The 24,444-nt window shown below is 44.6% G+C and overlaps 2 protein-coding genes and 1 pseudogene across 4 annotated transcripts in view; 2 read left to right on the top strand and 1 right to left on the bottom strand.

Annotated features, from left to right (window-relative positions):
* The first annotated feature begins 136 nt into the window (after positions 1 to 136).
* ATPAF2 (ATP synthase mitochondrial F1 complex assembly factor 2) lies at positions 137 to 16,979 on the top strand. The gene is made up of 8 exons (XM_016145205.2): positions 137 to 437; positions 8,115 to 8,159; positions 8,412 to 8,557; positions 10,054 to 10,151; positions 12,224 to 12,304; positions 14,039 to 14,151; positions 14,673 to 14,788; positions 16,588 to 16,979. The coding sequence occupies exons 1-8, from the start codon at positions 305 to 307 to the stop codon at positions 16,723 to 16,725; spliced, it is 870 nt and encodes a 289-aa protein (XP_016000691.2). The 5' UTR covers positions 137 to 304; the 3' UTR covers positions 16,726 to 16,979.
* Positions 5,769 to 5,887, top strand: LOC118604202 (annotated as a pseudogene).
* A 1,095-nt stretch (positions 16,980 to 18,074) lies between the features above and the next one.
* DRC3 (dynein regulatory complex subunit 3) overlaps positions 18,075 to 24,444 on the bottom strand; it is a 41,290-nt gene continuing 34,920 nt past the window's right edge. For all 3 annotated transcript variants that reach the window (XM_036222859.1, XM_036222858.1, XM_016145204.2), the window contains 2 exons: positions 18,747 to 18,878; positions 18,075 to 18,377 (listed from right to left, as the gene is read on the bottom strand). In XM_036222859.1, the coding sequence (XP_036078752.1) occupies positions 18,264 to 18,377; positions 18,747 to 18,878 (246 nt within the window). In that variant the 3' untranslated portion in view covers positions 18,075 to 18,263. The remainder of the gene's footprint in view (positions 18,378 to 18,746; positions 18,879 to 24,444) is intronic.

The following is a 24,444-nucleotide window of genomic DNA, read 5'->3' as shown; positions in this document are numbered from 1 at the left end:
AACACGTGGCGGGGTGCGCGAGGCACCCTCTGGGACTTGTAGTCTTCCCGAAGCGCGACATAAAAGGGGCGGTGCGAAGTGTGTTGTGATGCTGATTGACTGGGGGTGTGTGCAGGAGGCGCGCCGTTACCCGGCGCGCCTTTGGCGTCATGCGGAAGATGGCGGCGTCCAGGGGAGTATGAGGGCTCTGGGGAGGCAGTGAGAGTTTTCCGTACAGTCGGAGTGTGCAGTGTGGGGATTCCTTCGCTCTGTGTTTCCTACTCTCAGATTTCGCACCGGTTGTCTTCCCAGCTCTTCAAGCGCAATGTGGAGAAGCTACCTCCGCCTGCGGGACGGCGGGCGCCGTCTCCTGAATCGGCTCCCCGGTGGCCCCACGGTCTTCGTGGGGCTGGGGTCAAACACCCCGTCCCCATCCCGGGCCTACGTTCCCCCGACAGGTGAGGGAGGCAAGGGCACACCCACCCCCTTTGGCCAGGGACTGAGGCAGGCTAAGGTGGGCTGAGGGATTCGGCCTTGCCGGGTGGGGTAACCCAGTTAGGGATCAGGCTCATGGGGGTATGTAGTCTTGGGAAAGAGAAGCTCAGACTAGGGCAGGGACAACTCGAGCGCACACGTCGCGTCACGGCATGAGACAGTAATTGACTTTTGGCATGTGCGGCGTTTCTCACAGTTTCTGGCTTTTTAATAAGGAAAGCAGGTATCATCCTTGTTTTTAGATAGGGGAATTCAGGTTCTGTAACAGCACTACACGGTCAGAGTAGATTCTGATAAGTTAGTGGAGGTCAAAGTTCTGCTTGTCTGACCTATCTGTGTCCTAGGAGCCCGAACAGTAGAGGTCTAGAACCCAGGAATTCAGTCGGCCACTTTCTCTGTAGGTTTCTTGGCCATACTTCCTACTGTCCTACCACAACCACTGCCACCTCTACTAAGGAGTTAATTGATAACTCCGTTTCTTCTTCCTCCACTTCTGACTCTGATGAGGCCTAGAAAAAGGTTATGACTCTTTCATTACTCCTGTGGAGAGATTTTAGGCTAAGAGTGGGAGTGACTGAAATGAGTGAAGAGTAGTAATATTCTCTTTCCATTAAATTAGTTTTTCTGTGCTGAAGGCAGAAAGCACGGTCGTCTTCAAAACAGACAGGTGTGGTCCACACCTGGGTGATGTTCATTGTCAAGTGCAAAAGGTTGTATCCTGGTTAAACAGTAGTTTCTAATGCCCTGTGATAAGGGATGTACAAAGAAACTTTGAGACCACAAAGAAGCACCTACTTCCATCTTGGGGTGTTCAGGTCCTAGAAAGGGTCTTGAGTTTTTAAAAGAAGGCATTTAAACTGAAAGTTGATTATGAGTGGGAGTTTGATGTAAAGGAGAAAAAAGAGTGTTGGCAGCTAGAACACGTCTTTAGGAGATACTGGGGTGTGCGGGACCTTGCTGTAATACTCCCTGCTTTAGAAAACTAAAATCTACAGGCAGTTTGGCATCATGACAGGAGTACAAGTCTGGGGTCTAGTGCTGGATGAACCTCTGAGGTACCTTATGATCGTGGCTCATTTTCCTCTCTGAGTTGAAGGACTAGGTTGCCCCTAAGGGTTTTTCTGTAAAGTTATAGGGAGGAGGTTTCACCTTTCAGGGCCCAAGTGAAGGGCTTGGGAGGTGGGTCTTGAAGAGCCAGTAAGGAAGGAGAAGGAAGGGCATCTGTGATAATTGTGATTACGGTAAGAAATATATATACATTTGGTCTTGTCCTCTTCTTGGCACACAACTCTTAAAAGCCATAAGAACTATAGGAGACTCTTTTGTTAAAATATTTTGTCTTTCCTCGAATAGTTCCAAAGTGATAAAGATAAAAGGAGTCTTTTTTTTATTATTATTATTATTTATAACGAGCCTCAGTTTATGTCAATTAGGTGACTTTTGGAAAACCCCTAAGGATGGGGACTGGTTGCCAGGGAAACCAACCTTGTGATTAGAAAGTTGAACTTTCAGCCCCACCCCCTGATCTCCAGGAGAGAGAGAAGCTGCAGATTGTCTTGATCACTAATGGCCTGTACGCCTACCTAATGAGGCTTCCTTAAACTCCCTGAACTTTTAAGTTTGGAGAGGTTCAGAGCACTTCTAGGTTTGTGAATGTGTAGAGATGCTGAGAGAATGGCGTGTCCAGAAAGGACATGGAAGCTCCTTGCCCCTTCCTACTTTCCCTTATGTATCTCTTTCACTTGGCCATTCCTGAGTTGTATCATTTTATAATCTAGTGAGCGAAATGTTTTCCTAAGTTCTGTGAATTGTTCTAGTAGATTAATCAAACCTGATGAGGCATCATTGGAACCTCTAATTTGTAGTTGGTTGGGTTGGTCAGAAGCTCAGGTGACAACCTGAACTTTAGATTGGAGTCTGAAGAGGTAGGGGGCAGTCTTGTAGGACTGAGCCCTTAACATGTGAGATCTGCTAACTCCAGGTGGGTAGTGTTGAAACTTAATTGAATTGTACTCAGCTGGTGTTACAGAGTTGACTGGTGGGAAAACTACACATTTGGAGCACAGAGTGTCTGTGTGAGTCTGTAAAGGAAAATGAGAGGTTGGTTTTTTTTTTCTTTAAAACATCCTGGGGAGGCACAGTATAAACAAAGGTGACACATTTAGGCATTCACATAAGCTGGTGAAAGCAGAGGGTTAATTTAGGTTAGAAGATGCCACTTCCCGTTATGGTGGCATGTCATCGGCCATATCCTTTTCCTTTCTACTGCAAACTTAATAGTTTTAGGCTATTGAAAGTACTTGGCACATGGTAGGTAATTAACTGTGAAAGAAGATATGAATGAATGAAAGAATGAAGCACAGTGGGAGAGAGGTATGTGAATCAAGCCTCTGAATGCTCTACAAAGACTTCTCGTTTTGAGATTCTGAGACTGTTGAGAGTAGTGGAAGGTTAAATCTAAGTGAGGCCTTCGATTGGCAGGCATATTGAATTTGGGGATTAGGAAAGGGTCACTGGATTGTTGGAGGAGATATTGTAGCAAAGAGACCTGTATGAGGCTGTTTGGTGGTCCTGCTCTGTACCAGCTGCTTGGAGGGGAGGTCTTCTGGAAAAGCAGCATGTTTTTGGCTGACTGTAAATGCCCAGTAAAGTCAATGTTGGAAATCTTGTCTACTCTGTTTGTAAATTATCACCTGAACAAATCATTTAGCTTCTCAAAGTCTACCACCTCAGAGGCATCACCTGCCCTGTCTTCCACATAGAGTAATTGTGGTGGATTGAGGGAGATTCTGTAGATAAGGTGGCCATTCTGCCACCTGTTTTTGTAAGTAAAGTTTTATTGACACACAGCCACATTCATTTACATATTACATAGGGCTGCTTTCAATACAGTAACAGAGTTGACTAGTTGCAACAGGGATGGAATGGCCCACAAAGCCTAAAGTGTTTACTGTTTGGCCCTTTACAGGAAAAAAAAAAAAATTGCCAACCCCTGCTTTACATGCTGGAGCAATATGGGAAAAATGTGCTTAGTCATTTAGCTCATTTACATTAATTGCTATGACAGATATTTGTCCTGAAGAATTTTTTAACAGATTTATTGAGATATAATTTACATAACAATTCACTCATTTAAAGTGTACAATTAAATGGTTTTTAGTATATTCACAGAATTACACAACTGTCACCACAATCAATTCTAGAATATTTTTGTTATCCCCAAAATGTGCCCTTTAGCTATCACGCTCCCTTTGTCCCTTCCATCCCTCCAGCCTTAGGCAACCACTCCTTTACTTTCTGTCTCTACAGGTGATTTCCCTATTTTGGATACTTTATGTATATGGAATGTGGTCATTTTTGTTTTTGGTTTCAAGTAGAGTGTTTTCACGGTGTATGTAAGTTGTAACATGTTATCAGGACTCTTTATTGCTGAATAATATTCCATCTTATTTATCCATTCATCTGTTGATGAACATTTGGGTTATTTCCATCTTTTGACTATTCTCCATAATGCTGCTATAAACATTTGTATAGAAGTTTTTATGTGGGCATATGTTCTCATTTGTTATGTATCTAAAAGTAGAGTATCTGGGTGAAATAGTAACTGTTTAACCTTTTGAGGAACTGCCACACTGCTTTCTTAGGTGGCTATGCCATTTTACATTTCCACCAGCAGTGTACAAAGGTCCCAGTTTCTCCATATCCTCACCAACACTTGTTATTATTTGATTAGAGCCATTCTCGTGAATATGAGGTAGTTTTGATTTGCATTTCCTTGATGATGAATAATGTTGAGCATATTTTTATGTGCTTATTGGACGTTTGTACATTTTCTTTGGGGAAATGTCTATTCAGATCCTTTGACCATTTTTAATTGGGTTACTTGTCTTTTTATTATTGAGCTGTTCTTTATATAGTTGGCCTGAAGAATTTTGATACCAGAAACAGTTGATTGGAGCTGCCTGAGGATTATGGATGAAGAGATACGTTGAGAGAGGATTTCAACTTTAAGGCTTAAGGCCCACCAGATGGCACTGTTTAAAAAGATAACGGTGTTAGATAGCTCCGAGAAGGCACGGCCTCTGTGCTTGGTGCACAGTGGGAGTTGTAGTTCAGAGGCTCTGAGTTTTTACAAAGCAAAGGCCTGCCCGGAAATTGAAGCTGAAAGAAAGATCATTCACTGGTCCATGAAGCTTGGGACAGGATGAGCAGTGTAGGGGGAAGTGACACAGAAAACAGCCTGTTTCTTTATATGAATTGAAGCAACCTCACAGGAAAAGGGACACGATAGACATTAATTTCCAATTCAGCTCTCTTCACATGAGTAGACTTTTTAAAGTTGTATTTATTTAATAGCCTGTTTTCTTTGGCTAGCTTTTTACTTTCAACACTTTTTTTTACATACCCATTTCCTTTTACCTACATAGTCCACAAAATTGTCTCTTCAAAGTCATTGAGTGTGTTTTTGCTACAGAAACAGATGTTTTGTAAGGGGAGTGATTCATACTCTACACAGACCTGAGTTCCATATGATCCTACAAGACTAGACTATTTCTGGTGTCTTTAAAGATGATATTCTTGTTGCTGTCAGCTAGCCCTATATTCATGGAGAATATGGAAGTTTGACAGACTCTTAGTAGCCTCATGATTTGTCTTACGTGACCCAAGACCTTTGAGGGCCCAGGTGAAGAACTCTCATCTTTCGACATTGTTGGGGATCATGGCTCCCACCAAATGAATTTTCCAGATCATATTTACCTATGTAAACCCCTTACTTGGCTCTCTCTGTCCTCCTTACTGTGATCTATCTGGCCTTCTGTCCCCAGATTTGGTCCCCACTGCCCTCTCTGGGCATCTACAACTTTTCTTTGTTGGATAGCTACAGTCTTGTCCTTCTGACCATTTTTCTAGTTCACCAAAACCCTGTTCCCATGAGGCTCTGGACCTTTGTGTAAGCTGCTGCTTTTGTTGGAAACTCTTTCACACACACCCTCTCCAAAAACAAATCCATCAATGCAGAATGGCTAATTCCTGCTGCTTTAGGTCTCAGATGGCATCTGACTCCTGGGAGCTCTTTCTTTAGCCCATGAGGAGATTAGCCTTCTCCAGCATGTATTTCAGTGTCCCTTATACTTTGGCCATCATGGTCACGCTGTCATTTGGCTGGCTTAATGTCTGTCTCCTAACTAGTTAGTTCCTTAAGGATAGGGGTGAGCTTTGAGTCCTATTGCCAGGACTTACCACCCTTCCTGGAACAAGATTAATATTCACCAAAGTTTGTTTCAAAACTTAGAGTCTACAGCCGTGCCACCCTGAACAAGTCCAATCTCGTCTGATCTCGGAAGCTAAGCAGCGTCGGGCCTGGTTAGTACTTAGATGGGAGACCACCTACAAAGACCAGGTGCTATAGGTATAAAAAATAAAAAATAAGGGATTGTAAGCTGACAAGGTCCTTGCAATCTGTGAGGTCGACCAAGGGTTGCCTCACCTAAAACAAAACAAAACAAAAAAATTTCGAAGACTGAAGTTTGCCCTCTACCTGTCACCTTTCTATTCAGGAGAACACCTTTCTAAAACATACCCACATATGGACCCACCTTCCACTGAGGCCTGGCAGCCTTTGCGTTCCTTTTGTCCAGATGTCATCTCTTTATGCAGGGTTTTCTCCTTTTTTGAGCAGTTTGAGTTGCCCCTTTCTTGCTCCTCTGTCAATTCCTCGTCCTTCCAGTTTTCTCTTCCTCTTAACAGATAAGGAGGTAGGTCTGACCAGGACAGAGGAGCCACAGCCTGACTAGCAAAGCAGAACAAAAGATTTCCTTCGTGGGAAACCCTGCTGTCCTGGCAACTTTGAATAGTTAAGCCTGTGTCGTCAGAGTCCATCCCTTGGCCCCCAGCTCTCTTGGACCAATTTCCTGGGGCTGTGGGGCTGTGTGCCATAGTGTTCTCCATTGGCACTTCCTGCTGAGGAACAGATCCTTCCCGCGCCCAGTGAGTCAGAACTTTCAAATCTCTTCCCACTTGCTGCCTGGACTGGCTTTGGAGAACATCGTGGATATAATCTGGATGCTTCCATCCAGACATTCACAAGGAGGCCCCCTGGACCTGTGTCGCACCTGCCATCTGAGTGTGACTGAGACAACATGTAAAGTAGGGAAATTTAAAAGCAGCAGGGTGGTATAAACCTCCTATTTTGGTGTAAATGTGTGAGAGAATCAGTATTATGATTTTGGACATAGATGATAAATTGTGCCATAATCACACATCATTATCTCGGTGGCTAGATCTGATTGCTTAAAAAAAATTTACACTCTGAACACAGAGTTTTGTCTATTTTAGTAACTGTTTTATCCCAAGTACCTAGAACAGGACCTGGCACATAGTAGGCACAAATATATTTTGTGGGGAAATAATTTGGGTCTTAGTTTAGTAAGCGTAACAATGGAAATGCAATTTTGGGCTTTTTGTGTAAGCATTAATTATAGCAAATGAGATTTATGAAAAAACTGATATGATGTGGAAAACATAAAAATACAATGTTTGGAGTAAGACCAGGTACTCTCTTTTCATTACCTCCTTCCCCCATGCACATAAATCAAGTTCTCCTGAGTTTCATAGTCTATTTAAATTAATAAAACTAACAAGCTTGGTTTTTGAAAAAAAGTAAAAGTTAAAAAGCATTAGAAACTAATGAATCTTCTTTTCCTTCACATGCCGCATCATTATTTCCAATAAATAACTTCAGTCAGGGACTCTGAAGGCTTTTAGTACCTAATGAGTATGTGAAGGAATGAAAAAATGAATGAATGAACGAGTGAATGGTAAGGACTGGATTATGGTTTATAGCTTCCAAAATGTGACCTGTTTGCTCTTTATTAGTTGAAGGATCTGCATAATTCCTTATGCAGTGCTCTTGGTTTTTAATTCCTGCAAGAAAAGAGAGGGAGTGTATTTCCATTTTTATATAAGATTTTATTCAAGTTATTTGCAGAAGGAAACACAGGACACAGATTTTCCCCCTTCTTAAGGGAAATGTTTGGAGTTCCTTTTGAATACACAGGCAAGCTGGTTAATTAGGTTAATTAATTGGTAGAGAGGATGGGAAATGTTCCTGGGATTTCTACTTACTGCCTGTGCACCACACATGTGCACACACACATTCACGCTCATACTGGCTTTCCACTCATGCCTTCTTAGAAGCATTGGATTCATGCCTGAAATTTGTCTCTGGCTTTATCAAATTCAGACACCATCTTTAGATTTGGGCACATTGTGCTGACATGGGGACAGCTCTAGTGGGGATAGTGTGGGGGAAACATGCTTAGAAGTTAAAGCAGAAGGTGCTGGAAAAGTCTGTTGGGTCAGTCTGCAGGTTCGTGATGCTGCATATCCCTGGGTTTCTGGGCTACAGGGGGCTTGACCAGTGGGTTCCTCCGTTATCCCTAGAGAGTGAATGTCCTCCTCTTCCCAGCTTAATCAGAAGACATTGAATATGTTGTATAGAGTAGGGCAGACCTTGAATGGTGATCTGGAAATCAAGCCAATCAGTCAGCATCAGCAATAATGGTACAAGCTGGTCTTGTTACTTCCTGAGCTGTCTCCATGTGATTTTAAACTGCCTTTTTGAAAAATCTTTCTCACAGAAAGGAAGAGGTTTTATCAGAATGTCAGCATCACACAGGGTGAAGGTAAGTATCCGAAATTTTGACTGCCTCTTTTTCTTCTTTTTTTTCTGTGAATGGATAGAAATATTTTTCATCTCCTACCAGTTCAGTGTAAGACTGACTACCCTTTGTGCTTTTGTCAGATATGTTTCTGTAAGCCCTCAGTGAAGGGACTCAGGGTTGTCTTTGTCTGTACCAGTTCCAGTAGCTAAATATAGGAATGGTCAGTCAATTCCACTTAACAATCCCTGAGAGGTTTTCATTTGATCTTTCAAGGTGGCTTTGAGATAAACCTGGACCACAGGAAGCTGAAAACTCCTCAAGCCAAGCTCTTTACTGTCCCCAGTGAGGCCCTGGCCATTGCAGTGGCCACTGAATGGGACTCCCAGCAGGACACCATCAAATTCTACACCATGCACCTGGTAACAATTTCACAAACCTACACCCTGATTCCTGCTGCTGGCTTCCTAGGGAACCTGGAAGAAATTTGAGACTTCTAACCAAATTGCAATAAAACCCTTGGGGGGTGGGCTGCAGCTACGCTTGTCTCCTCGGATGTAACAAATGTTCTGCTTTGTGGCCTGGTCACCTGCAGCTCCCTGCTCAGAGTACTGCTGGATGGCTGGTTCCTCCTCTGGTCTCAGGGCAGATGTCATCTTCCTTGACTGCCCAGCTGTCTTATTTTCTATCATGGTAGCTGCTGCTTTGTTTCATCGGCACTTATAAATTTGTAATTGTCTGTTTCATGTTTGTATGGTTATTGTCTGTCTCCTCACTGCTTTGTAAGCACAGAAGGGCAGGACCATGTCTGTCTTACCAGCACAAGCCAACTCTAGCATGACGTTTAATTGGCACTCATTAACTATCGGTTGAGTGGAAGACTCCAGTGGGGGCAGGTGGGTGAGGCGAGGCCTTCCCCAGCCCCATGGTGCCAGCCCCCATCCATACAGGGTGACTTACTGGGGTGCTAGAGCAGCCTGGGAAAGGGGTTGGCCTAGACTGTTGAGATCCAAGCTCCACAGCTTCCAAACAGTAACCTTGGGCAAGTTATTCCCCCTTCTCAGCCCCATGTTCTGCATCTGTGAGAAGTGAGTGATAACAGTATCTGCTCATAAAGTAGTGTCAGGTTAGAATAAGCTAATACATAACAAGCCCTAGGTGTGGTCCCTGACACAGAGAGTACTCAGTCAACATAGGAGTTAGTACTATCATCTCTGTTACTGCTGTGCTCAGCCTTACAATATAGACCCAGATGGGCTTCCTCAACATCTTCACAGCCTGCTGCAATGCTGGCCTGCTCCTTTGATAACATTAGGGTGACAAGACTACAAACTAATAATAACAGTACCTGAGCAAACTCCTATTGACAACACAAATCTGGAAAACAGTCCTGCTCCTGGTTCGGCCATTTTATCCCCCTGCTTTCTCAGGTGTTAAGGGAGCCAGCTGTTAAGCTTTTCCGTCAGATTAGAATTCCAGTAATGCTTCTATGTTGTGTTTACCGAATCTGACTCTCTGGGCCTCAGTTTCCACATCTCTGAATTGGGTATAATAGTACCTATCCAAAGGATTGTTGCGAGGATTAAATTGAATATGGAAGAGCCTGGTAGTAAGGAATATGAGACCTTGGGAAGTTCATTAATCCTAGAGCTATGGCAAGAATCCTGTGAGTCACACAAGCTATCACATGTAGTGCACTGTTGGCATGGAGCCTAGCTGTAATAAGCTCTCAGTAGATGAGCTGCAGCTGAGGTTGCGGAGACACCTTGGGTCAAAGGCTTTGGCTTGGCGCTGCTGCTCGCTGAGTGGTGCTGGCTGGTTCTCCCTGCTGCTGTGGGTTGGATCTAGTATCCTCAGGAGCACAGGTGCTTTGCGGGGTCTAGCAGGTGGTGACAGGGCTCTCTGTCTTTTGATTTAGACTACATTGTGCAACACATCTTTGGACAACCCAACCCAGCGAAACAAGGACCAGCTGATCCGAGCAGCTGTGAAGTTTCTGGACACTGATACCATCTGGTAATTGATGTTTAGAAGGGCATTCCCTTTGGACCAAGCAAGTCCCTTGGCTGTTTTGCCTCATTTGCCCAGACAGTTATCAGTGGAAGAAGAGGCAGGCCCTTTTCCTTTATCTTACAGGGCAGGGAAAGCAGTCTAGTTGACATCAGCACTTAGATGCTCTGCAAATCTCTAAAAGGGAGGACTCCTTGGGCTGCAATGGTGTTGGAGCAATGCGCACTCCTCTTCTGTAGCCCAACAGCTTTCCTTTAGTCTGGGGCAGGGTAGAGTGGTGGCATATGCAGCTCTAGCAGGCTCTAGGACCAAGGGGTGACTTTCCAACTTCCAGCAAGGCCTCTGACCTTGGATTTTTGCTTACCAGCACATTCTCATGTAGGCATTCTTATCACTACTTGTCAGCCTGGACACAGATGGCTAGAAGTTGATATTCAGGAGCTGGCTTCTTCCACTTCTAAAATTTCCACCTTGTTTCTATTTATTATTTATGTGTGTGTGTGTGTGTGTGTGTGTGTGTGTGTGTGTGTATGCGTATGCATATATACGTACACATGAAAAATAGGAGTTGGCTCACGCAATTTTAGAGGCCAAGAAGTCCCATGATCTGCCATCGGCAAGCTAGAGAATGAAAGCCCGTGGCATAGTTCATTCTAGGTCTGAAGGTCTGAAAAAATATTTATACATACACATACATAAAGAGATTTTATTATAAATAATTGACTCTCAGGATTATGGAGATTGAGAAGTCCCAAGATTTCAGTCAGCAAGCTGGATACCCCTGAGAGCTGATGGGCTGTAAGTTCCAGTCTGACTGCCAGCAGAATTGAAAACTAGAATGAGCCAGTATTTCTGTTGGAGTGCAAAGACAGGAAAAGAACTGATGTTTCAGTTTACGGCATTCAGGCAGGAGTCCCCTTCTTTATGTTCTTTAGCTAATTAATGATGTTGAAGGAAAGTTTGAAGAAACAACTGAAGTAGTTGAGCAACACCGTGTCTGCCGGCCCAAGTGCTCTACAATCTTGAGTTATCTCACAGGTGGCACATGAAACCAGCACTGAGGGCTGAGGAGGGGCAAAGATGCTCCTAGAGAGGCACCCAGCAGTGCCGATTTTGCGTTGCTAGTCAGAAAGTTCAAATGTGTTAGGGGCCATTTGATTGCAGTGAAAAGAAACCCATTCAATCTAGGGTTTTCTTGAAAACTATACAGGGACCCTGATAGGAAATAAAGGACAATAAGTCACCAGATAGTATACCAGAGTGCCTCCCTCTGCCCTGTGGGGAGAGTCCACCCACTTGTCTGCCCAGCAGCCCGGCTTTTCCTGCACACTTATGATCTTTCTTCCCTCTGCTAACACCAGACCGGCTTCCCACAGTGCCTGCTTGGGTTCCAGTCCCACAAAGCCTTGCAACTGAGCTCCCCTCAGCTGACTCTGTCTATATCTCTTAGTCAAAACAAGTGGCATAGCCTGGCAGCAGGTGGTATCAGGCTTCCATGGCAGTAGCTGTATCTATAGCCAGAAGGCAGATGGGCTCATGAAGTACAAACAAGCAACTTGGTCTGTGACCAGGGACCACGCTATCTTCAAGAGTGCGAGTAGTAGGGATGCAGTGACAGAGCTTCTATATAGCATTCACACCTAGCATCCTAGGATAAAGTGGGTGTGGATCTGGGGTTACAATATTAGTGTTTAGAATGGTACCTAATATAGTGTTGCAAGCCTTGACCCATCAAATAATTGGGGACATTTAGAACAGTGGCTCTCACATTCAATCCCCTGGAATGTTCATTAAGACACAGATTGCTGGTCTTCACCCCAGAGGTTCTGTTTTCTAGAAGTGTGAGCTGGGACCTCAGAATCTGTACTTAAACAAGTTCCCAGTTGATGCTCCCCTACTGGCCCCAGGGGTCACACTTGAGAACCATTGTTTTAGGGGAAGACTTGGGCTGGGGCTGGGGCAGTGGCAGTGTCGGTGAAGTTCTTTTTGCTGTTGCCTTTTGTGTTTTTCCATTGTCTGTCACTGAATGATGGAATTGTACTTTTTTATTAATGAAGGTGATTTTTGCAATGAATTAGCTACAGGGTGGAAGAGCCACAGACATTAGTGGAACTTCAAAAGAATGAGTGGGACCCAATCATAGAATGGGCCGAAAAGAGGTAAGATGCACAGCCCCACAGTGTTGGCAGGCTGTTGGGATCAGCGGGTACACTGAATAAGCAGAGCCCTCAGCTAGTGGACTTCTTGAGTCCAGAGCACCCTTGGGATTTAGCACCTCCCATATGTTCAGGAATAGGGCCACCTTGGAAAAAATACTCCTCAGATTTATTTCAGCCACCATGCACCAAGTACCTGCTCTTAGTACAACTTGTGCTGAGTGTAGGAATGGAGCCCCAGCTCTGCCATGATTGGCTATGTGGCCTTGGGCTAGTGACTTATCTCTGAGCAACAGTTTTCTAATCTGTAATGGGGCTCACAATCCCTACCTCTTAGGGTATTGTGAGGAGTAAATGAAGTGATTCTCAGCATCCTGCCTAGCACACAGTAAATGCTTACATTCTGGCAATTATCATATTTACCATTGTCACAATTCCTACATTGTTAAAATTAGTCATAAAATGACATATATGATACATATACACATGGAGAAAAGTCTGGATAGCATCCTACAAAATTATATGTAACATCCTATGGATATAGGGTGTCTAGGAATTAATGATACTCCATGTTTTTCTTTAACAAGAAGATTCTTTTTTGCAAACTGAGCAGCTATTGATGTGGTGACAAATTTCAGTTTCATTTTATTCCAAGGGGACTTTGAAAGGGCTACTGCTTCAGTACTACCTTGACCCTACAGCAGTATTTTATAAGTTTATGTAGATTACTTTTTGGTGTAGCATTTTTCACAAAAGTGATGTCTGTCAGTTTGTCTCATTTGTACATATCTCCTGAGTGCCCACAGCCAGTTTGTCTCATTTGTACATATCTCCTGAGTGCCCCCAGCATGCCAGGCATCCTGGGGTGCTATAGTAAAAAGCATAGCCAGTACATTAAAGGATCAAGTAAAATGTAACAACTGTAGTACTGTGTGAGAACTATGAGGATACAATGTCATTTTGGAGTCTAATGAAATGTAACAGTAATTTAGGTGCCTGGAGACCTTTGCTGTGATACAAAATAATCAGCTTTTTGTGGCAGTCCTTAATAATTTTTAGAAAAATTTGGCTATTTCCTATGTTCCATTTGTAATGTTAAAAATTTTAGCAAGAATATTTCTAAACCAATGGGAAAAATCAGTGATACAAGAAACAAAATTACAAAAATTGCTTTTACTCCAATGTTTTTCCTCTATTTTATATAGTTATGATTATTCTCAAAAATGCATCCTTGAAGCCAGTTCATGTCCCAGACCAAAAACAATGCCTTTTATATAATAGAGGCTTAACAAATATTTGAAAAAGTAATCAAATGGTATACGACATACACAAATATTATTATAAGGAAAACAGTATTTAAACAAAAATTTTTATGACCTCAAATGTGAAAAGGTTTCTTAAAAAGTGTAAAAAGCAGGTGGACCATGATTTTGATGGAAATTCCAGGCAAATAGAATTTCAGCAGTCTTGTATAAGAGAAACCCCTGCTTGCATGGCATGCTAACTATGCCTCCATTCAGGGCAGTTTCTTGGTCCTCTGGCTTTGCCTGTGATAGAATTATTATATCAGCAGGTCACTGACCAAAGTGACCATTGCTCCCAGAATCCCTAAGACTGACCCCTTGGCCACATGCCCTGAAGGGGTACACACCTACTCAGTAGTTTAGGATTTTGCTTCTGGACAAAAGCTGTGCTGTACAGCATGCCTGGGGGCATGCCCAAACCTTTTCCTTTCAGATATGGCATAGAGATTGGCTCTTCCACCAGTATAATGGGGCCCAGCATGCCAGCCAGGACTCGGGAGGTGCTCATCAGCCACCTGGCATCTTACAACATGTGGGCCCTACAAGGTATGTATGGTGCTTCCTGTGGGCCTGGGAGTGGGAGTTAGGATAGGCGTGGGCATCCGAAGCCCGGAGAGTCATAGGAGCACTTTAGGTGGTGGCTCTGATGCTAATCCTTTTGCTCAGTCTGAGGGGACAGTAGGCTCACGCCCTTCTAGGAGAAAGTTGGTTTTTTTTTTTTTCTTTCAGGAGTTCAAGTCTCATTGACCTGGCCTGAGTCCCATGCCCATCCATGAACCAATTACTGGGCTAGGGGATGAAATGCTCTGATATGCCAGGTTTAGGTCATGGGCCCACCCTAGGTAGGGACAGAGGAGGGATCTCCCCCAAGGAAAACCAGAGTGCTCTCAAAGAATGGGGAATGGATACAGAGCTGGTCAGAAAGCAACGCTTCCTATGGTTGGTCTCCCCTACGTTGTGCCTTTGCATCTGTCAGGGTTATAGGGCCTCATAAAGAGTAGGTCTAGCAACTGCCCTTTTTTGGAGTGGAGGTGCCCTGAGTCCTAACTTGGCTTGTGTTCCTGCAGGGATTGAATTTGTAGTGACCCAGCTCAAGTCCATGGTGCTAACTTTAGGCCTGATTGACCTACGCCTGACAGTGGAGCAGGCTGTGCTGCTGTCACGCCTGGAAGAGGAATACCAGGTGAGGTTCAGCTGCTGGCCCAAAAACAAGTACCTCGAGTCCCCACCTCACCCTTCTCAGATTCAGACTAACTAGGGGTAGGGGGTTGCTAACCTATCTGTTTTTATGTAAACTTGGTTTTTATTAATTTTGTATACAAACAGAAACCAAAACTAATGGCCAAAGTATTGTCAAATAATATTTATAATAAGTGTTCCCCCTATGTTTCAGCATTGTGTTCAGCTCTCCCCTCATTCCCTTCCCTCTTCTAAACAACCTGGTCAGGTGGGGACTGTTGTTATCCCCATTTTACACAGGACGACAACAAGGCACAGGTCACACCTCTGGAAAATGACGGAGCCAGGGTTTGGAGCCAGGTCTGATGACTCCAGGCCAAGGCCTTCACCCCCACACTGCAGGTGGAGGTTCATGGACAGAACTAGATCATTTGAGCCTGGCATACCTATAGAATGGGCCTGCTAAAATGACTGGGAGCCATGTTTGAGCTCTTTGGAGTCAGAGCCTCTGCACCCTGACATTCACACAGTGGGTCATCTGGCTGGCTGGGAGTACAAGGAGAGCTGCTGTTTGTGCACGAGTTCTGATTTAGTGAGCCAAGAATTAATAAGGTTTTGTTATGCTGTCATTTGCATTTTTTAACTCTTGAAAATTATGGCGGTCTTTGCTTTCTTTTTGTTGTTATTCCTCCAACCTCAGAAGGTTAATTGCTATTACAATTTGGTTCCTAACACAATGAAACCTTTTTGTAATGGCAGTATTGCTCAAATCTATTTAGTCATCTGCTCTGAAAAAATCTCTGGGAAAAAACTTTCTGTATCTCAAAAAAGGCTATCTATTCTCTGCATGTTAGAAATGATTAAATGGGAAGAGGGGTGACCTGTGGATCAGATATGAGGCTGTGAGGGTTGTGGGAGGTAGGGAGCTAGGAAACCTGGTTTCTGGTCTGGGCTCTGCTTTTGACTGTGAGACTTGAACCAGGCCATCATTGTCTGGACTTAAGGTTTGGTCCACCACAAAAATGGAGAGTAACTTGGATTATGTACATGATTCTCTGAAAGTATGAAATGCTCTTCAGATCGAGATTGGGCCACTCAGAAATGTTGATAGCTTCTATGGCATGGCAGATTATTAATTCCTGCATAAGCTGGGGTAGTGGGCCAGGCCACCTGGGCCCCTGGCCAGGGAGGAGCCAGCAGGGTTGAACTGGAATCACACTGACATCTGGACAGCCACACTTTGTGTCCGGGGTTTCTCCCTATAGTTCTTAGAGTCTGGAGAATCTGCAGTGCTGCCCCAGTGTGCAGAGCAGAGAGGCTTCCCCTAGGAGTTAGAAATGAAGTGGCCAGATGGCATTGGTGATTTTTTTTTTTTATCCCACCCATGTCGGGGCTGCTGGCAGCCCAGCTTGGTGAGGCAGCTAGCTTATAGAGGGATAACATTTTACAGGCTGCCTCATGCCCGCCTCTTTGTGGGAAGAAGTGTGAGAGAAGGGGTGGCATACAGGTCGAGCCTCAGGGGAGACACACGTGGTTTTGGTGCCTGGCCTGCCTAGTAGTGGTCACCCACTGGCCCTGGGCCTGGATTGTACTCCTCGCAGACCATCCATACCCTGTAGAAAACAGTGCCTGCTCTAGCTACCTGCGTGTTCTTACCTGTTGCCTCCCCCACCATGTATGCCTTGCATATTTTGTCATGATCGAAGCCTATGGCCCTCAACCCAGCTATAGGGATGGTATGTGGCTCTGTTTGGCAGGCAGCTGGGCACTAGCACTCAATAGCATTTCTTGTCTTCCCCTCAGATCCAGAAGTGGGGCAATGTTGAGTGGGCTCATGATTATGAGCTACAGGAGCTGCGGGCACGTACAGCCGCAGGCGCCCTCTTTGTCCACCTCTGCTCTGAGAGCACCACGGTCAAGCACAAGCTCTTACAGGAGTGAAGCCTGAGTAGTATGCACTGCAAACCTGGCAGGACAGTGTCTGGACAGCCACGGGCTCTACCAGCCTGCAGGACACCCTGGCTCAGTCTCTACGTGGCGTCACCCTGAGATGCCTAAGACACAGCGTGACTGTCTGGAGGTCAGCTTAAATCTAACCTAGATGCCTCTGCCTCAGGCAGCATTGAGCAAGGAGATAAGTTATACGAGTGACTGTCTTGACTCTGATTTTATTAAATGTTTCTCCACTCTAGAAAGATGTTGAGCCCTGTTTTCATTTGCACCTCTGTATTTCTTCATTCCTCTTGTTATGTCTGGGTTTCACCAAGACCCAACAGTTTACCTCCCACAGCACGATCTTATATCTGCTGCCTGTGGCTGAGAACCTCATACTGTCCCCAATTATCACGTCATCAACAGACATCAACTCTATGTGTTGCCCTCAACCCTCAGGCCAAAGCCTTTTTTTCCCCTGTTTTTTAATCAAATGATCTTTTAAAAGTGAGTCCTTTTTGGTCTAAGCTGGTTGTTTCTACTTTTTCCTACTATTTTAGAAAAAATGATTTACTCTTAAAAATAGAAAACCTATGTTACTTCTGAGTTAAAATCCTGGGCGGGCCTAGGCAAGGCCACCTGATGTGTGCATGTGTCCTACTCAGGGAGCCCAAAGCATCCTCCTGACTTAGCTACTTGCACAGTGCTCGGAGGCAAGTACAGTGTCCTGGTGCCCAGGCCCAGTGAGACAGAAGCTGGAGTCTGGTTTCAGGCAGCAAAGGCTTTCTGCACTGTCTGTCCTTGTATACCTGAGTAACAAAATGGAATCACTCCCATTCATGGGGCACTGGCCATATGACAGATACTTCACACTTTCTTTCCATGTGCGTTCCCTGAACCCCTTGACCATGCTCAGAGAATGTACTGCCACATCTCCACTACACAGATGAAGCTCAGGCTGCATAGGTGACATGGGATGCCAAGCCTATGCTCTTAACCTTCAGAGGCTCTTTGGGTCCCTATAGCCAAGCTCAGAGACATGGGGCCACAGTTTCTGCCTTGGTGGGCCGGCCCAGGCCCCAGTGCTGTGCTGCAGCCTCTCTGGCTTCATTCCTAAGCACCTAGAGGAGAGAAGGGCTCAGTCCACATTGACTGCCACTGCCTACAGCCAGCAGCCTGCTCTGGGCTTATCAGAGGAAATGGTGCACAGCTGACAATAGTCCACAGACAAGAGTCTAGCCCACTGGGCACCCCCTAGGGGTTGCTCTCAGACTGACCAACTGCTCCTCTTGGCCTTTTTCTCTTGCTCATACATTGAATGTGAATTCTGATTATTTCTCTAAATAATGGAGAAAAGGTGACATAAGTCCTTTATTTTTCTCTACATTTGGAAGTTTTTCCAGGGATGGGGAAAGAATGTCATTATGGGGGTTGTAGGTTGAGAAGTCTCCAGTAACTCTCTTCCGAGGCAGTCAGTGAAGCAGGCACTATCCTGGTCAGGGCCGAGTGCTGTGCTTTCAAAAAGAACCCTCTGTGCTGACACACCCCTAATCTATAATGTCGCTGCTATCCAGGTTGTCCAGTTCATTCTGCATGTGGTCGATATATTGATTGATCTCCTTCACTCGCTTGCGGTTCCTTATGATCTCATCCTTGTGAATCTGGGGGGTGAAATCAAAGCCCAATGTTTTTAAGTCAGGTTACTGGTTGATATCATTCACTAAGTCCAGTTTGGGAGAAGGAAAAATAGTTCTTCGAAGTTTGCATAGTTATGTCTCTCATTTACTTCAGAGCTTCCTGGGTTATGCTTATCTATATATTTGAGGTATGAGTTAGAAAAATGATGAAGCACATGGGTTTTAAAGTCTAAGCAACATGAAGTCTCCAGTGTGGAATTCTGCAATCCTTAAATTTATTTCTTCATTTCTTTTTGCAAATAGTATACACCCCCTAGGGAAGATTTCCACTTTCTCCCTGGCTGGTAGCTAGAGGAATTGGTGCAACCTGCTAGACCAATTACATTTACTTACCTTGTCCACTAAATGTGTACACCAAGAGTTGATCCTGGTCACCAGCTCATCTTCTCGATTGTCAATCTTCAGGAGGTGGATGTCATGCGATGCCCCAACAGCGTTAACAATTGTGTCTTTGTCCACAAAAAGCTGGTGAGTGAAAGATCAAATGAGTAAGTGTGTCTCATTACACCCTGAGCACAAAGTCAGCAAGCAGAAGAGAAAGGACACCTGAGAGTCCCCTGGCTGTTGGAGGCAGTGCCAAGCAGGTGGCTGCCCACTGCCCAGTGGTGAGCCCACCTTTTATCACAGCTTATCTTCCGGTGACAGCCCTCCCAGACCTGAGCAATACCAGTGTTATATGGGAAAGGCCAACCAGGATGTTGACTGTGACCCTAGTTAGGAGTATCTGCTCACTCAGGACATCTCTCACAATGGTTCTCTCTCAGTTGCCCTCAAGACTGACTTGCCTGAACGCCTGCCAGCCAGGTGGGAAGTCTGAGGCTAGCCAAGGGTCTTGAGGCTGCTCTGAGGACAGAGGCCCTACAAACCAACGGGTGTTCACCCCATATCTACCTACTGCCCTTCACATCAGCCAAATCAAACTTGGATTGCACTTGAGGTCTCCTGCCTTCTCTCATTCCTGACCTTGTTTTCTGCCTTATAAAAAGTTGTTGAAAATGACCACCCTCTACTAGGCCTGGCTGGTTCTAGATGTTCACACTGTGGCTGTTGTGTGCCTGGCAAAGTTAAAAATCAAATGGAATCATTTCCCAGAGCAAGGGAAGGCTGCCGAAGCACTTAGCACGTAGTCACTTCTGTTATGAAGGGAGGTGCTTTGCAATGCCACGGACAGCACAGGACCTGAATGTTCAACATTGAAGAAAGGACTGAAAGTGGATGTATACTTGTTTTTTTTCTTTTGTACAGTAGCGGTAAACTTAATGTCTCCAAAATATGTTCTGTGAAATTTTGAGTTCTAAACATCTCTGCAAAAAGAAGAGTATTCTTTGATCAAATATGTTTGGGAAAGTCTGGATGCACTAAGTCCCTCTTGAATTTCATAGTGCACAAAGCATTTTTTCAGTGATGGCTTTGGAAAGTCCTATGGAAAATAAACCCTTTTAACTTTGTCTCTCTCAAATTTCCAACTTATTTGGCCACAGACTTTTTAAAAAAAGAAATTTATTTAAATTAGTTTCAAGTATACAGTACATTGCTTAGACATCTATATTGTTCATAAAACGGTTCCCCCAATTGCTCCCTCCCTTCCCTGGCCCTCCACTTAGCCATCATATTAATGCTAACTGCATTCCCTGTGCCGTGCTCCCCATCCTCATGCCCAACTATCAACTACTAATTTGTACTTCTTTAATCCTTCACTCCATTCTCCCAGCCCCCCGACCTCCCTCCCCTCTGTCACCAAATAATCCACTATATTTGTGAATCTGTTTTTGATTAGTTTGTTTTTGTTCCTTAGATTCCACATATAAATGAAATCATATGGTATTTATCTTTGTCTGACTGACTTATTTCACGCAGCATAATAACCTCTAGGTCCATCCATGTCGTTGCAAATGGTAGGATTTCATTTTTTTTTTTTAATGGCTGAGCGATATTCCATTGTATATGTGAACCATAACTTCTTTATCCAATCATCCAATGATGGGCATTTAGGTTGCTTATGTATCTTGGCTATTGTAAATTGTGCTGCCATTGGAGTGCATAGATCTTTACGAATTAATGTTTTGTTTTTCTTTGTATAAATACCCAGAAGTGCAATTTGAGTCAAAAGGTACATCCATTTTTAATTTTTTGAGAAACTTCCATACTGTTTTCCATAGCGGCTGTATCAATTTGAAATCCCACCAACAATGTACGAGAGTTCCCTTTTGTCCGCATCCTCACCAACACTTGCTGTTTGATTTATTGATAATAGCCCTTCTGACAGGTGTGAGGTGATATCTCATTGTGGTTTTAATTTGCATTTCTCTGATGATTAGCGACCTTGAGCATCTTTTCGTATGTCTGTCAGCCATCTGTATTTCCTCTTTGGAGAAGTATCTGTTCAGGCCTTCTGCCCATTTTTTAATTGGATTTTTTTGTTGTTGAGCACAGACTTTTTTTTAGAGTAACGCCTGTTACTATCTTGTGGGATACTGGTTTTCCACAGAATCCCATGTGGAAAAGCCAGGCTAGCTGCTGTGAGGAATGGGGCACCTGGGGGACCAACTAGCATTGTCACTTGGGAGAAATGATTAGAAGTCATTAAGTTCTTCCTCTGTGCATAAAAAGTCCCAGGCTAGACTTTGGGAAGGGTTCAAAGACGTACAACCTGCTTGCCCATGAGCATCAGTCAGCATGCACGAGAGTGGTTGTGCCAGCTATTTCAAAAACAGCCACAACCACAACATTAACCCCTCATGAAAAGTTCCTCATTCGTTTTTATTAGTGGATCACAGCTGATCTCCTAAGCCAAGCACAGAAATTGTCTCCCTAAAGTTTGGATATGTAGAAGACAGCTTCAGAAGCTGTTGGAAGTGAAGTCTGCTTGGAATGGATGAGGTAAGAGTTGGTTATGAAAAACTGACATTTGTAAAATATAAATGAAAGGAATCTGGTTTAAATAAATTATTTTAAAATGCAAGTTTCAAATTGTTTCCAGACACCAGGTAGCCTAGATTGGTGGCTATGTCAGTGTGCCTTCAAAATAGTTCTTATGGGTATAATCTTATGGGTAGATTATCTTACCCATAATAATAATAAGACCCATAATAATCTACCCATAAGATTTCAGATTCCCCACCCCCCTTTTCTGCAGGTCAAAAGCCCTGAAGTAGAGACGGGTGTGCAGAGTCCTTACGGAGTGGCAGCTATTCCTGGATCCTGAGCCATCCCACCTTATCTGTGGGCCTTTTGGCTATAAAGACACATTTCTTTCAAAGAGACTTCTCGGGGGTACTTTTGAGAAGGGCAAAGATGGTGCCCTCCCCAGGACGACCACGATGCTGATGGTTTGACGATTTGTTGCCCCATGCCCAGGTGGAATCAGATCATTCTATCACACCTGTCCTGGGCACATGATGACACTACAGCACCTCTGCCACAGAGAAATGAGCAGACAACCTGCCCCACCCAGTCCCTGCTCAGCCAAAGGGTCAGTCAGTGACCTGTGCTGCCAGCCCTACTGCCAAGGGGGAGCCTTTAGGTCCCAGCCAGAATCTTGTCATAGCCACCCTATCAAGGGACTGATAACCTGGGTAACACTGACTGTCACTTAGCAGACTCTTTGGGGACTCACGGGTCCACCGGCCTGAATACCAGGCCTACCCTTGCAGCTGGATGCTCACATGGATATTCAGAGCACCTGGGGATCATGTCTGGCCTCCTGCTGCCTCCTAAATGTGGCAGTGGCTCACTGGAGCATGAGGCTGTGCTCTCAGCCATGGTGGAGGAAAGCAGTAGTATGCTACTGCCCCACTGACTTTGCCATGGGTAGCTGTGCCTGCCAGCTCCACTCAGGCCTTCCCTCATTGCCAGCTGCAGGCTCTCCTTGAGCATGTATGTTCTGCTTTTCCTTCCAAAGTGGTGAAAGATTTTTAAATACAGATTTGGCCCTAAGTATGCATGAGTTGGTCACAATCATGCAGTTGAATGAATTTTAAAGAAACAACCTCATCGGTGTGACTCTTTATCATGATATGCTCATTGATAATTATGAAACAGAAGCCAGATTTTTTTTTTTTTTTTTTTTTTTTTTTTTTTTTTTTTTTTGCCTAAGTTCCCTCATTCGAACATCCTTATCTTGCTACAGGCTCAGTAGACATTTTAACAAAGGCTTTGAGTCAAACTGTCTGTGTTCGAATCACAACTCTACTGCTTACAGGCTATGCGTCTTAGGTGGGTTACTCTCATCTTTGAGCCTCAGTTTCCTCACCTGTAAAAGGGATTCATCATGTACTTATTTTACTGTTTTGATATGAAGATTAAAAGAGCAAATATGTGTCCAGTGCTTCTCAGACAGCTGGCTTGGGAGGCTCTCAGGAACTCTCAGCTATTTGTGTTTTTATTACATTTTACAGTCACGGTATGCTTTTCTCCCCCTGAGAACAATATACCACGTTTTGTTGCTTAACTCGAAGGAGACGTAAGCAGCAGCGTAAGGTCCTGGCAATGTCTTTTACTGCAACCACATACATTCCCAAAAGGACAAAGGCCTACCTTTTTCTGTGTCATAGTCATTAGGGAGCATGTTTTAGTTCTGTGTCTGCTGAATGTCACAGACCTGGAAGCTGTGCCATTAGGGAACTCTATCTACCTCTTGATGGTCCATCTGGGGGATTCCAGATGGGGTTCTTGGGGGCAGTCTTACTTCAGGGATGGGGAAGATGGCAGCCCCCTGTGTATGAACAACAGCAGCATTTAGTGGGTGTTTAGGGAAAAAGGCTAGTGACACAGTGGCCCCACCTCCATGCTGTTGTTTTGGGTGTCTGTCAGCCCAGAGAGAGGCTATGAGAGTTGGGGACTGCTGGTCTTGGGGACATAACAGCGGAACTTCTGGTACCTCGGCTGTGCCATGAACCGTTGCCAGCACTGGGGAGGTATGTGGTGGTGAAGTGGCCATCCCCACTTCCCTATATGTAGTGCGAATAGTCACAGAGCCAAAGCAATTGTAAACAGCTTGAAATTGTGATAAAGGCTCTGATGATGACAAATGAAGTGTGTGATGGACAGGTTTTTCAGGAAGGTGATGAGGGAGGGCCTCTCTAGGAGCTGACATTTGAACTGAGATCTGAATGACATGGACAAGCCAGACACATGGAGACCAGAGGGAAGAACATGTCTGTGAGGAGGAATAGCAACACAAAGGAGCAAGCCTGGGAGATTGGGGGGCGAAGGGAGGAGTTCACTGGGGTAACAGGCTAGGCATGAGGGTCTGGAGGATTAGGGCGAAGAGCTTTCTCTAAGAGTCATGGGAAGCTATTAGAGGGTGTTGTGCAAAAGCACAAAATGCTGTGGTTTGGGTTTTCAGAGGATATCTCTGCCACTTGTAGGTAAGCAGTAAGGAGACCAGTGGTCCAGGCAAAGGGCAATGATGTCTTAACTTGGTGGTAACATCACAATGAAGAGAAGTTGAGAAACTGCTACTGGAGTGAATGATGAATGAATGAAATGCTCTCGACAAGAAAATATCTAGGCCTGGGCCCTCCCGTTGTTGCCTGTGCCTCTTCCCAGAGACAACACACACTGCTACTGGACACCAATGCAGGAGACCCAGAGACCCAGGCACCCAGGCTGACCCTGCTGGTCCATGACCATTTATCACTGGGTGCTCTGGTGGGAAATGAGAGATAGCATTGTGCTGGATCAGAAATGGTGCTTGGTTCCCAAACCCCCGCAGTGCTTCTCATCATAGAGACTTGAGAGTTAAGAAGGCCTTTGGGGAAATCCCAGACCTTAGCTTCTATTTGTAACTGCCTCTCTTAGAAAGTTCCAGAAGCCCCACAGAAATGAGCTTTTGTAAACCAACCTGTTGGTAAGTTAAAACTACCTAATTATCAGGAGCTCCTCTTTAGTTGGGCTCTACTGAATTCCTAACCAGGTACTTTGTTAGCACATTTCATCTGCCAACCACCCGGCAAAGGGGGCTATCTTCCCTTTTTGCAAGTGAGGAAACTGAGGCCCTGGGAGGTTTTAAGGCTTATTGGAGCCACAG

The sequence above is a fragment of the Rousettus aegyptiacus genome, unplaced genomic scaffold (genome assembly GCF_014176215.1).
Source record: "Rousettus aegyptiacus isolate mRouAeg1 unplaced genomic scaffold, mRouAeg1.p scaffold_m13_p_6, whole genome shotgun sequence".
Taxonomy (NCBI): Eukaryota; Metazoa; Chordata; class Mammalia; order Chiroptera; family Pteropodidae; genus Rousettus; species Rousettus aegyptiacus.
The sequence above is the reverse complement of the archived record's forward strand: the minus strand, read 5'-3'. Positions and strand labels throughout refer to the sequence as shown.

Coding starts and splice junctions, on each gene's coding strand:
- ATPAF2 (XM_016145205.2), top strand. CDS start 305: ATGTGGAGAAGCTACCTCCGCCTGCGGGACGGCGGGCGCCGTCTCCTG. Junction 10,152..12,223: donor CTGGACACTGATACCATCTG/GTAATTGATGTT, acceptor GCAATGAATTAG/CTACAGGGTGGAAGAGCCAC. Junction 14,789..16,587: donor GCCTGGAAGAGGAATACCAG/GTGAGGTTCAGC, acceptor TCTTCCCCTCAG/ATCCAGAAGTGGGGCAATGT.